Raw genomic sequence first — 14507 nt, 5'->3', positions numbered from 1 at the left:
CATCATCTCTTCTTTAAGTTTTTCACTTACACGTTGCCAACAGCTTCATAATCCCATCCATACGATTCTTGACTGCTTTCATCGGATTCTGATCACATTTCAGTTTCCTAATTGACTGCAAGAATGGAGAAAGAATCAATAAATATGATACAATATTCATGTATTACATTAAATAAACAACAATTATTTGATCTTTACTACTTTGTAAAAGCCAAACAACTTTATAAAATCAATAATTGAGCAGTGTATAAAGCAAATTGTAGCAGCAATTTAGAAATAAATTATTTGCTTTCAAATAAAATATTACATAAAAAGTTTATAACTATTCACATTATATATACCTGAAAAGCACAAATTTAAAATGAGAACGTATGTTTAAAAAAACATATAATAAATAATAAAACATATAGGTTGAAACTAATTAATTAATATTAATAACATAAAATATGTACAATATTAAAATTAAAAATATATTAAATTATGAGTAAAATGATATTTAAACACATAAATACATACTAATTGATTTACATTTATTTATCGGTTTTGGCATCAATGGTGAGTTAGTGTCGAGTTGACTTATGATACAAACTTAATTAACAATATTATTAATATATACAATTGGCGGAGATAATAAATTATGTATATTAAAATATGTATAAAAATATTATAATAAAGATTTGGTTGAGTAGTAAACATACAATTTTTCTAATTCAATTGGTGCAGATACAAATCCTATTGTTTGTATATATTTTTTGGTTTATGTTAAGAAGAAAAGACTAAAATACCCTTTAATAATGATTTATTTTAATTACGAAATGATATTTTCATAATTTTCTAACCAAATTAATACATGATTAGCCTATGACACCAATACAATTATGAGTTTTATTAATACTATAAATATTTCATTACTACTTGAGCATTGTTACCATTCTGGTGCTATTCATGATCTGCTACTTGTTGGCACAACAAGAATGACACTATTTACACAATTAACAATTAGACCTGTTTATGGCCTAGGTCATCTGTCCAAGCTCGAATGTTTGTTTGAAAAAAGAGAGGGTTTAGAGAAAAATACAGGGCCTAAAAAATGGGTTTAGATCAAATTTAAGACTTATGAGCTGAGCCTTGGACAATATTTTTGGCCCGAGCCTGAATATACTATGTTATAAAAGATATTATATTAATTATATATGTTAAATAATAATTATTTATTTATATTTATATTAAATCACTAACCCAAAAACAATTAAATTAGTTACCTAAAACTTAAAAAAGTAACTTACCCAACTAAATAACTCAACCCAAAATATAAAATTTTAAAATTATATTTAATACAATAAAATATTTATTATATTTATAGTAGTGTTTTTTTAATATAAATACTTTTTTAATATGTTAGAAAACTTTTATTTTGGTGTTCTTTTAGTACTTTAAAATTTTAAATAAAAATAATATAAAAATAAAATATAGGCGGGCTAAATTGGGCTTGAATTTATTTTTTTTAAATTAAACCGAATTTGAATAAAAAGGTAAACCCATCTTTCGAGCGAAACCGAATCTAAACTTAAAATTTTGATGTAATAAGAGAATTTAAGATGTAAGTAAATACAACAACATAAACAACTACTGGGTACAAGTTTATCAGCTTCTGGAATTACCTGAATCTCCTAGTAAACAACTCCAACAATCATTGTTTTAGCACGTGTACATAAGAGGAGGGTGATTATAGCTTAGTGGTTCCAATAGATTTTGAATTAGCATTTAAGAAACCATAAAGTCCGGATCATTAGTTATCTCCACCTATTATTCTGGGAAATAAAATTGTTGCTTAAGAGATAAAACTATTTCTCAAACGAGACTACTTACATCATTATTAACAAATTCAAGTTTAAATTACACAAAACATTATAATTTTATGAGATCATCTGATAGTCAAGGGTATTCACCGTTTTAAGTATAATTTAAGATTAAGTCACACTAGTCGCATTTATTATTCAATTTTTACTTTGTAATTCAAAATACACAACCATTATAAAATTTATAAAAAAAAAATTCACACCCCCAAAAGCAACCAACCACCAATTAAAGAAAATGCAACGACTTGATACGTAAAAAAAAAAAAGGGCTAGAAACAAATTATGCATTGGAAATAATTTTGAGTGAATCCACACTTTGTCTACTAACATTCTCTACTAAAGGGTTGGGAGATAAGTAAAGAAGGCTAAAAATGTGGTGTTTTTGAAATGGGTTGTGATTTCCTCTTACTTGGTCGTGGGAGGTGGAGGTAGGATTTTGGTGTCATTTACGGTGTAAAGTAGTCATTGTTGCTGCTACTGCTATTCATGATTGTTTGTAACCTTTGTTTTTTTTGAGAAAAATCCCATAATCTACAAGAACACGTGTAAGTTGAAAGGGAAAGAAGTTCCAGAACTAGCTATAATTCCAATACACCATTGGGCAGTAAGTTGAGCTTTTTAGCTTAGATTAATTTTATGGCAAGCGGTGGAGCAACAATGTTTATTTTAGGGAGTTGAATTAAAATTAAATATGTTATGTAACAATTAATTTAAAAATATAAATAATTTATTTAAAAAAAGCAGTATTTTAACAAAACAATCGATTTAAACATATAAACAATCAATTTAAAAGAAGAAGAAGTAATATTCTTACATAACAATCGATTTAACCGTATAAATAATTTATTCAAAAGAAGTAGTATTCTTACATAACAATCGATTTAAACATGTAAACAATCAATTAAAAAATAGTATCCCGACATAACAATTATTTTAAACATATAAACAATCGATTCAAAATAAGAAAAAGTAGTATTTCACCATAACAATTGAGTCAAAAGAAATAATATTCTAACGTAACAAAATATTTCAACATAATAATCCATTCAATCTAAAATTGACAAATTCATGGTAATCCAAAATCAACCAAATTCGATCATAAAAAAAAAAGTATATTTTTCATAGTTTCTTGATCTGAAATTCACATAATTTTCAAATTGGTTAAACATTTTTTATTTCGTTTTCACTAGAATACTTATTACTTCACAAACTATCATTTGACAAAATTTCCAGCAAAGTGACCAATGTTTTCTTCCTCTGTTTTACTTTAGCTCAAATTTACTATAACATTATCTAGCTATTTTTGTTTCGTTTTTACACTTGTAACAAATTAGAAACCGTCTCTTAATAAATTTTTTTCATTATTTTCTAAGAAGAAAGTTTCTATTTCTTTTATATATATTATTATGTTACTTATAAAATATTATTTAATAAAAGAATATTAAAAATTATCATGAATAAATTAGTTTATATATAAAAGGCGAAATTACAAAAGTTGTAAAAATTGGGAGGCCTACTTAGAGGAGTATAATATATGTATGAAAGGTTAAATTGTAAAAAATTGAAAATTTGGAGCGATCATGACCTCTCAAAGTCTGTACTAGATTCCGCCGTGGGAGTTAAGAGAGAGATAAATAATAGTTGGTTTGATTAAAAAGGATGGTGTTAGTAGATGCAGGAAATTGAGAGAGAAGAGGGGGAGAAAGAGGCTAATTCAAATGGGTGGGGTAGAGATAGCATTAATTTACTAATTCATCCCTCAATCATTCAATTTCTACAACTTTTTCAAAATTAATTTTCCAAGTGTCTTTCCCCCTTTAACTGTTCTATATAAAAAACTGAACATTCTGAAAAACAGCTAAAGATATTAAACTCGCCCTTTTTTCTCAAATAGATAAAATATTTATCACATCATCACCTCTAATTTTAATAAGATTGAAGTATTTGAAAGAAACAATGTGCTGTGGGGTGTCCCAAACCCAGGTTCCACTATCCAATTTGCAGCTGATTGATTGGTTTTTCCATTTTCCGAAACACTGCGCCAAGGAAGACATGCGCAGATGGAGAGAGAGAAGAGGAGCACTTCATTTCACATAAAAAACCCACAATATTTTGATTTCCCTCCAAAATTTTCCACTTTTGATTTTCCTTATTTAAACTCCAAACCAAACCCTAATACGCATTCTTAGGGGAGTGAACGGCGCCGGTTATTAATACTGTTTCCTTCCTCATTCTCAACTTATCTTCCTTTTTTTTAAAAGAAAATTTATATATATATATATATAAACTATATATATAAACTTCTACTTCTACTTCTACTTCTACTTCTACTTGTACTATACTACTATTACTAATTTATAAACTACCAGCTCAGGCCAAAAAATTTAAAAAAACCTAGGCTCTGTCCTCGTTCGACTACTTAGCTTTTAGAGAGTGTGGTTGGAGTCTTCCTTGTAGTGTCGCAAAGCGACGGTGAAGCGATGGGAAGTGAGGAAAATTGCGGTTTTGCGGAGGAGAAAGTTGAAGGGAGAGAGGAGGGACGAGGGGGAAATAGAGATGTGGGTGGAGAGAACGGAGGGGAATTAGTGGGAAAAGAGGAGGGAATTGAAGGGAAAGATATAAAAAGTGGGGGTTCGGAAGGGGAGGATGAAGACGTTGCTTTAAATAAGCTTAAAGAAAGAGGTAGAAAGAAGAAAGCGGCAGGTTCTTCTAAGAGGAGCAAAATAGATATTGAGGAAGAGGGTAATGTCGGGGGGAAAACTTCGGATTTTGCGGCTGAGAAGGGGGAAGTTGATTCGGGTGCTGCTGGTATTGGGGAAGGAGATAGCGGGGATGTTTTGAAGAAGAGACTGAGAACTGTTTCGAGGAGGGTTAATTATGCTGAGATTCTAGAATATGAGGATGACTTTGTAGATAACAAACGTAGACGCAAGGGCAAGAAAAAGAGGAAAGTTGTTCAACCTGGAGGTCAAGAAGATGGTTATAATGATTATGGCGGTAATGGGGCACCTGCAAAGAAGCTAGGAAGAAGAGGCAAGGCAAGGAAACAAGGTTCTGCAAGTGAAGGCAATGAAGGAAAAGCTGTAAAAGAGGAAGGTAAAGAAGAGCAAGAAGGCAATTTCGACGTAGCTGATGGAAAGAAGAGAGGGCGAAGAGGGCCAAAGAAGGGCCAAAAGAAGATGGAAGAGGAAGTTGCAGGGAATGGGAAAAGTTCGGAAAAACCAGAGGAGGATGGGTCTTTGGGAACGATCACTAAGAGAAAATATTCACTTAGGGACTCAGGAGTTCCCAAGAATGAAGAGTCTCTGCGGGATGCAGATAGAAAGAAGGTAAAAAAAATTGATTTTTTAACTCTAGAGTTGTTTTTATGATGTCTTTTTCATTTTGTTTACCTGATGGATTCGAGTGTTGATGTGTTTGGTTTTTGCTTTTAACAGTGGATTGCAGAAGAATCATCAATGTGCCATCAGTGCCAGAGGAATGATAAAGGCAGGGTTGTGAGATGCAAGAGTTGCAAGAGGAAACGATTTTGCGTTCCCTGCTTAAAATGGTATCCTTATTGGAGTGCTAACTGTATCTGCTCTTCCCTTAAAAACTGCCGCTTTTCCTGAACTACTTAGTATATTTTTCTGTTGCTGGCAACATATATTTTGGCCATCTTAATCGTAAGTAAATATCATATTGTTTCCCATCTAACTTACCATGTATTTGTTTTCTGGGGCTAGGTATCCCAATATGTCAGAGGAAGCAATTGCTGATGCCTGCCCCGTTTGTCGGGGGAATTGCAATTGCAAGTCATGCTTGCGCATGCTTGGCCCTCTTGAAGTTAGTTCTGAAATTCATGGCTTTACTGCTTTATTTGATGCATAATTGCTCATATAATCCCATACTTGATTTATGATATTGTGTACTTGATGAGTTGTAGGAATTGAAAGAGCAGGGCCAAAGTATTCTGCACTCTAGATACTTGCTTCAGACACTTCTTCCATACATTAAACAAATTAGTCAAGAACAAATGAAAGAAGTGGCCATTGAGGCAAGCATTCAAGGTATGTATATCTCCATGTTAACATGTTTTTTCTGCAACTTTTGTTATATTCTTTGCAAACTCTTGTTGATTTTGAACTGAACATGGTTCTTTGTCTTCTTTGGAGCTTCCTATCTGTGTATTTATTGGGAATAAATTTGAACAAGAAACTTCCAGATACTATGCTAGCCGAATTTGTTGTTTTGATGCCAAACTCTTTAAGTTGGCCTCTTGTTGATATGTGAAGCTCATTTTTTTTTTCTGTTCCTGATTTTAAGCAATCTGCCACTTCTTTATGGAAGTTGAACCATATTAAACCTACTCTTCTGTCTTTAGTAAACTAGGGCATCATATGAAAATTCTTTAGTCACAATATCAAATTTTCACCTTGATTTGGTGCAGTATACTGGTTGGTTTGTTAGGAATCATGTGCACCACCCTTGTCTCTACAATGTTATTTCTTGAGCCCTACCAATATCGGAAAACTGAACTAGCAATCAAGACTATGGAAGTTGAACCATATTAAATCTACTCTTCTGTATTTAGTAAACTAGGACATCATATGAAAATTCGTTAATTACAATATCGAATTTTCATCTTGATTTGGTGCAGTATACTGGTTGGTTTGTTAAGAATCATATGCACCACTCTCATCTCTCAAAATGTTATTTCTTGACCCCAACTATTATTGGGAAACTGAACCAGCAATCAAGACTATAAACTTCTTGTTATCTTAAAATGCATGTGGTATGATAATACATTGTTATTTATTTCTTTATTCTCAAATAAATATAGTTCATTTTTAACACATTTCTTGAGTGAGTAGGGGTTCTCCCAGAGCAAATACAGCTTACACAGGCAGTTTGTCGTGAAGATGAGCGTGTATATTGGTAGGTTATTATTATTTTCATGATGGTGAAATTAAAATGGGATCTTTTTGTTGTTGTGATTCGTTTTACTCAAGTTCCTGATGGCAATACATGTTTTTTTCAGTAATAACTGCAGAACTTCAATTGTCGACTTTCATAGAAGCTGTCCTAATTGTAACTATGATCTGTGCCTTACGTGTTGCTGTGAAATACGCGAAGGACATTTGCAGGGTGGACGAAGGGAAATATTTAAAGAATATGTTGATAAGGGTTCTCGTTACTTGCATGGAGAACCTGTGGACCTTTCGTCTTCAAAAGTGGGGAATTCTCAAGAGTATTCCCCCAAGGAAAGCAACTCTCAAGAGCGGAGTGCTGTAACCTCTGGGTGGAAGGCAAATGAAAATGGTAGCATTCCTTGTCCACCAGAGGATTTGGATGGGTGTGGTAATGGCCTTTTAGAGCTAAGGTGTATGTTTAGAGGACATGCTCTTGTTCAGTTAACACAAAAGGCTGAGGAAATTGCCAAAGATCTCAATCTTGGGCATGGTCCTCAATTTTCTAACCAACAATGCCCTTGTTACAATCCAATGGGAGAAGTTAACATTGGCAATAATAATTTAAGGAAAGCAGCTTCTCGTGAAGATACCACTGATAACTATTTATATTGTCCAAAAGCTAAAGATATTCAGAGTGGAGATTTGGAACATTTCCAAAGGCACTGGGCTAATGGTGAACCTGTTATTGTCAGCAATGTACTTGAGAATGCAACTGGGTTGAGCTGGGAGCCAATGGTTATGTGGCGTGCTTTTCGTCAGATTAAGAATACTAAACATGAACTACAGTTGGAAGTTAAGGCACTTGATTGCTTAGATTGGTCTGAGGTCAGTTTGGTTATCAACTGTGTTCTTATTATTGGCATATGATGCTAACTTTGATTATTTGCTGTTTATTTTACCTACATGAGTCAAACTGAGTACTTCAGAAGTAACAGTAATGTTTGATCTCACTTCAACTGACTTTTTATTATAATATGTTTTGGCTTCTGTTGTCATGTTTGAGAAAAAGTTATATGACTCATCTTTTATAATTTGCTATACTGTAGAGTACAAATTCAACATATTTTGCAACTTGAAGCAAGGAGAATTGAATAACATATCCACGTTTGAACTTTGTTGCTTTTATTATATCATGATCATTTTAATATCTATTCCTAGTATTTTGGCTTTTATAGCGAATTAGGAAAGCATGCTTGTCTTTTCTCAATTGCTTTTTGGCTGGATTACCTTGGTTCTATAATCAGCTCTTTTGATGAAATGTAGGTAGTGGTCAATATTCACCAATTCTTTAGAGGGTATACAGATGGTCGTTTTGATGCAAAATCATGGCCTCAGATACTGAAGCTAAAAGATTGGCCTCCATCTAATGAGTTTGAGAAGCTTCTTCCACGCCATTATGCTGAGTTTCTTTGTTGTTTGCCTTTCAAAGAATATACTAATCCTAGAAGTGGGCTTCTTAATATTGCTACCAAATTGCCGAAAAAATCTCTAACCCCAGATATGGGGCCAAAGTCATATATTGCTTATGGAGTTTTTCAAGAGCTGGGGCGTGGAGACTCTGTAACCAGGCTTCATTGTGATATGTCTGATGCGGTATACTCTCAGTTTTTCCTTTATTTTTCCTTGAAAATTTAATGTTAATAAATAGTAGATTATTTATTTGGCTGGAGTGAAAAAATGTTAATTAGGTTGTGTAACTGAAGGAACTTTCTTTATGTGGCTGCCTCTTTTTGTGAGTTACTTATACAGCTATATAATCATGGGCTACTGAGATTGCTGTTAGGCATCAAACTAGTGAATTTCATATCTGTTCCTGTTTCTCTACAAGTATCTATCTATGCATTTATACCAGAATTTTATAAGTTTTATAAGTTGGGCAGATAAAGTAAATCATGTAAGTGTTTTTGTAATGATATCTTTAGTACATAGGTGTCTTTTTGTTACAGAAAACCAGTACTTTTTCATCATCTGGATCAAAGGCCATTATTTCTTTGGTTTATTTTGTTGGCCCTAAGTATAACCAGAAGGTATTCAACATGGAAATGCTTTGAATGGCAAGCCATTCTTTCTGTTTTATGGTTTAACTGTGTACCGTTTGTGTTCATCTTTGAGCCTTAATTCTTGAACAATTCTTGTTCCTTCTATGCCTTTCAAGGACATCATGAATACTGGCATAGCTTCTTCTAAGAATGATTTTGTATTTATTCAAGTTGTTTATGCATTTGCATAACTCATTAACTTCTTTTCCTTTCATCATTTGGTGGTGGACTTTACCTTTGCTTTTTGTGTGCGGATGTGTGGGTTGTAAGACATTGCATTGATTAAACTGGCTGAAAAAACTAGTTGGTAAACTGTTGGATGTTATAAGTGGTAACTCAGGGATCTAATCAATTAATTGTATAGCGTTGAGTGCTGTACTATTTTTTTGGTTAATGAGATTTTGCCGCATTCTGCTAACATAGCTTAATTGGTATGTCTAAATGTACCAATATATCAATTATTTTGGTTGGCCTGAGGCACATCCTTATTGGTAAAGTCACTTCTCTTGACAATGGATCTCTCATGCTCAAATCCCCACTTTTGCTAATTATTAGGGGGGAAAAAAAAAAGGGGTATCTGGGTTTCAATATTGTAGGCTTGTTGTTTCTGAATTTGCTTCTGGAGATCAGGTGCTATTTATGCATCTGTTCTTTTTAAGACGTGGAAAAATGAGCTTCTGTTGCCATTCAAGCTGACTGTTGCTTGTGGTTGTGGCTTGGCTTGCTTTTCCACCTGTGCTATAAAATGTCATGCTAAAACAATAATAATTGTCATTTGCTAGTTCCTAATGCATGTTTGATTGTATTGGGATTTCTCTTTAGGTGAACGTTTTAACACACACTGTTGAGGTGAAGCTTAAACATGAACAACTGACTAACATCAACGAGGCAAGAAAAAGGCACTCTATCCAAGACCAGCAGGAACTTTATGGAATGAATTCAAAAGTTGACTGGAATAAGTCTAGTGATAGAGGTGGTTTTCAAGGTGGGGGGGTTGTTGAGCAAGGTCAAGATGGTTATTCTAGTCTGAATGACAATAATTTGGTGAGGGAATTTGAAATGGTGGAGAGTGGAAAGGCCAAAATGGTTCAAGAAGAATGCTGGGATAATGGCAGATCATCTAAAACTTCTGGGAATACGATTGAAGAGCCGGAAGCTGTTGAGGGAGGTGCTGTTTGGGACATTTTCCGCAGGCAAGATGTTCCTAAGCTGCAGGATTACCTTAAAAAGCATTTTAGGGAGTTTAGATATGTTCATTGTTGCCCTGTTTCACAGGTACCTTTTCTACATTATATACTGAGCCAGAAGCACTTTGGTTTTTATTGAATTATAATATAATAAATGGGAGCCACATACTTCCTCTTCATTGGATCTTTCTACATGTTTATAGTCTCTTGTTCCCATTTCATTATTTTTTGAAATCCACTGATCTCAAAGCTGTGGCCAAGAGATGGATGTGATATGCTATTTAAGATGTGCCGCCTATTATAGTAACTTGAGAACAACGGAAGAAATGGATCTTTATTGTCTGTATGCACACATCTACTGGAAATGTCGTGGGATCTAAAGTCACAGCACTTTCACTTGGAGAAATTGGTGATTTCAGAATCTCATGTATGTCCTTATTCTGCTGGGTAAAGAATATGATCTAATGGGCATTCACAGAGAGGGCACTTGAATAACTATTTGTTGTTAGCATATTTATATGCTATAAATTTTAATGCATTAAATGTTTTAGGTCGTTGATTCTTAGACTTGGAAAACTGGTGACTTCTACATCTCATGTACTCTGCTTATTGAGCTGGGTAAAGAGCAGAATCTAATGGGAACTCACAGAGAAAGCTGTTGAATTTATACTTGTTTGTTATTAGTATTTTTATATATATATTTAAAATCTACTGTGTTAACTTTTATAGGCAATTGATTTTGATGATTGATTTATACTATACAATTTACTGTCTCTTGGTGATATAGGTTTTTCACCCTATACATGATCAGTCCTTTTTCCTGACTATGGATCATAAAGCAAAGCTCAAGAAGGAATACGGTATGTTAAAATGTAGAGAAAATATTATTGGGACAAAAATACAAAACTTCAATCATCGGTTATGTTTATGTGAAATGCTGTCACACAGGAATTGAACCATGGACTTTTGTTCAGAAACTTGGGGAAGCTGTTTTTATACCTGCAGGTTGTCCTCATCAAGTGCGGAACATTAAGGTGATACAAATTACTTGTATCTTCTATTATGCTTTTGTTTGAAAGAGATTATGTATCTCTAGTGTTTTCAACATTAATGTTGTTTTAATTGTAGAGCAAATCTCTTGAACAATATAAACTATATGTATTATGAATTTTTCAACATAAGTCATGTAAAATTTTTTGAAACACATTCAAGGAAAAAGGTTTGCCAACTTATTGTGTAGAATGTTTTTATTAGCATGCCTCTCATTTAGTATATCCCTTTGCACTTTAAGAAAGAAAGAAGTTCTACTTCAAATCATAATCTTAAGATCTATCGGTAAAGATGCACGCTTACAAATTTAAACAGTCGAACTTCTGGAGTCTGTTTTCTTGTTACTTTCTTCCGTGATGGTGTATGCTCTCACTTGAGCAAATGTCTCAATTAGGAATGCTTGGGCTAACAGCCATGTAGTCTGTTGATAGAATGTTAGACTTTTAGTTTTTGTGATCAAGGGTCTAAACTTGGCAACATCAAATATCAAAAAAATAAAATAGAAAAAGAATCCTTCAAGCAAGTAATAGAAACATCAACGTAATGATTGGAGAAGTATTTATGAATCTTTCTTTTTAATCAATTTGAATTGTGTACTGATTTGAAATTCCTGTCAATGGTTTGACATTTCAATAGGGAAGAAATATTGGGGCATTTTTTAAATTCTAAAGCACTTCTGTTTTCTTGGTGTCATGTTTGATATCCTTGATGGGTTCTTGTGTTTGGTCATACCTTCTGTGGTAAAAACCGTAATTGCCCACCTATATATTTTAGAACTTCACTCAAAATGGCTATGTTCAGTAAAAACTAATAATGCTGTATGTTTTGTTCTTTGGCAACCATGCAGAATTGATATCCTGTGCTGGTAAGTCAATATGTATAGGCTGTTTCTTTGATGCCCTAACATTTTTTTTATATACCACAGTCATGCATAAAGGTCGCTCTTGATTTTGTTTCACCTGAAAATGTTGGTGAGTGTGTTCGTTTGACTGAAGAATTTCGTGTGCTTCCTCGTGATCATAGGACAAACGAGGATAAATTAGAGGTATGTGCATAGTCCTTGAGTGTTGAAAAATTGATGCTATAATATCTCTGCTTTTTCTGTTAGTCCTATGGCAAAGAGGGCAAATGGCTAGCTTTACAGTTATCTTACTGGTATTGAATTATCATACCTACTCCAGTTTGTATATATCCATGACATAATTATGAATCATTGCTACTTAGACTATGCAAACATTAGTCACCTGCACCAATGATCAATGAATGCTGTTTACTGTAGCACAACATACTCTGAATTGCAGTATTCCATTGACTGCAGCTGGTAATTGTGACATTTCCTAGCCGTGCAAATTATTTCCTTCAATGAATTGAGCTTCTACCTGTCAATGAATTGGGCTTCTACCTGATTTTTTCACCATCTGCAGTATTTTTTATAGTAGTTTCTTACGTGGCCTTAATTCTTTTCATTACATCCAATGTGGTTGTTGGAGTTCAACTAAGGTTGATGCTTTGTTAAACAAGTAGTTAGCAGTTAGCAAAGTCATAAAAGGTTTTATGGTCTGCACGTAACTTTTTCTTGAATTTTCAATTACTAGAGTTTATTTATCTTTTGAATGTTTTGCTTCTTTCTATCTGCCATTTGTAACAGGTGAAGAAAATGATTGTACATGCGGTGTGTGAGTCTGTGAATAACTTGGATAAAAATGCAAAGTAAGTCTTATGTGCTTATTTTTTGTTTGATTCTGAATATTGGTACTGTGTATTGTTTGGCTCTGAACCTTTCTTATATAACAACAATAATTTCTTTCTTCCCTTGAAATATGATAAACTATGATCCTGAATTTATTTCTTTATGATTCACTTCAGGCCTTGCTTGGTATAAAAGATGGAAAAGAGTGAGGATAGAAAATTTGTTAATCTACTGATTACGTTACAAAATAGCAAAGTGGTTATGTATCTTAATTATTTGATTAACAAGTTTACCATCTTTGGTCCTTTCCATCCTTCATTCCAAGCAAAGCCTAAATGTGAAACTGAAATGTTGTCTTTTATGCATGCAAGGAATGCTGAAAAAGAATATTGTAGCTGTTTTATAAGATGGTACCCTTGTTAACATTTTGATGATCTTGTTGGGGCCTCTGGGTTGAGTAAATTTTATTATTTTATGCTTGGAGTATATCTGTTAGAAACGTTTCTACTCCATTTTTCATGTACCCTTGTTTCTGCATCTATCAGTTTGTTTATTGAAAATTTAATGATCCAAATAAATGTCTGTTTTCTTTATGCTATTTGTCTGACATCTGGTTCTTTTGCCGCATGAAAATAAAATTGATAAAACTTCTAATACTGATCTCTATGCCTTTTTAAGTCGTGGTTGTTGGTCGTAGAATAAATTTAACTCAATCCAGTTCTTGCATGCCCTGATTCAGGATTAAGCTCAAGACTAAAGCTGGATGAGTTGCAACTTTGTTCCGATATCTTAGCTGAAAGTCATACTCACACTTGTAAAGTGGGCAAACGTTTTGGTTTTGCGTTTTCTCAGAACGTAACTGGCTTTATCTGCAGCATCTAGTAAGTTGGTGTAACAAAGTAACTGCCGTGTATATATATAACCCTAAATCTTGCTTGCTTTTTATATTCTCTGGGCTGAGCTTGGTGGATATGTTTAGGTTGTCTGTTGTTTTAAGTGCTATTGATAAACAACGCACAACCTAGTTTTTGCAGCCTTTTTAATGTTTCCACTATTTTATTTGAAAATGGCAATGAAGGATTGGAGGGTGTAATGTTGCTTTACTTGATCAATGTGTATTTTAGCACAGGCGACTAGCCTGCTCTATAAAACGAAAAATAGTAGCTTTCCTTTACGTGCGTATACCCCAAATGAAACATTGAATAAACTATGCACTAATACCAAAAGAAAATTGTTGATCATGCCATTGGCTCAATGGTAAAAAATGAGTTTCAAGTTTGTTGGTTGCTATTTAGGCAATGATTTTTGTGTTCATTTATTTATTGTAATGTAATAACATGCAAGGTTTAGTGTATTATTGTTATGTTTGGTAAGGTTTAGGGTTTAGACTTAGAGCAGGTTTTTATCTTGACACTTAGATGATATGCTTCTTCCAATATTGTAACAAAAAAAGGGGGTTGTGTTAACAAAAGTAACATGCAGTGCATTATGTTCCTCTAGATATCTCTTGTAATTCATACCTCTTATATAAAAAAAGACTTTTGTAGAAGAAAATATAGTAAACTAAAAAGAAAAAGGGATTGCTCAAATGTTGTGGAAGCGTGGAGCTTCTTTTTTGGGAATGTGTCCAAATATTAACTGGCACTCGAGGGTCATAGTTTTGCATGGTTGTTACTCCAAAAGAACCGGGATTTTTTATCCTTCAATTGGTACGATAAAGTTGAATATGG

General features: G+C 33.3%; 1 protein-coding gene across 1 annotated transcript; it reads left to right on the top strand.

Moving 5' to 3' along the window:
- Positions 1-3475: 3475 nt before the first annotated feature.
- On the top strand, positions 3476-13935 carry LOC108479413 (lysine-specific demethylase JMJ29). Its single transcript, XM_017781990.2, has 13 exons — positions 3476-5188; positions 5297-5409; positions 5585-5684; positions 5785-5908; positions 6713-6776; positions 6880-7636; positions 8075-8404; positions 9673-10125; positions 10825-10897; positions 10986-11071; positions 12013-12132; positions 12736-12797; positions 13517-13935. The coding sequence occupies exons 1-13, from the start codon at positions 4340-4342 to the stop codon at positions 13542-13544; spliced, it is 3159 nt and encodes a 1052-aa protein (XP_017637479.1). The 5' UTR covers positions 3476-4339; the 3' UTR covers positions 13545-13935.
- Positions 13936-14507: the final 572 nt, after the last annotated feature.

This window comes from Gossypium arboreum, chromosome 12 (assembly GCF_025698485.1).
Source record: "Gossypium arboreum isolate Shixiya-1 chromosome 12, ASM2569848v2, whole genome shotgun sequence".
Lineage (NCBI taxonomy): Eukaryota > Viridiplantae > Streptophyta > Magnoliopsida > Malvales > Malvaceae > Gossypium > Gossypium arboreum.
Note: the sequence above shows the minus strand (reverse complement) of the source record. Positions and strands in the feature narration are given on the sequence as shown.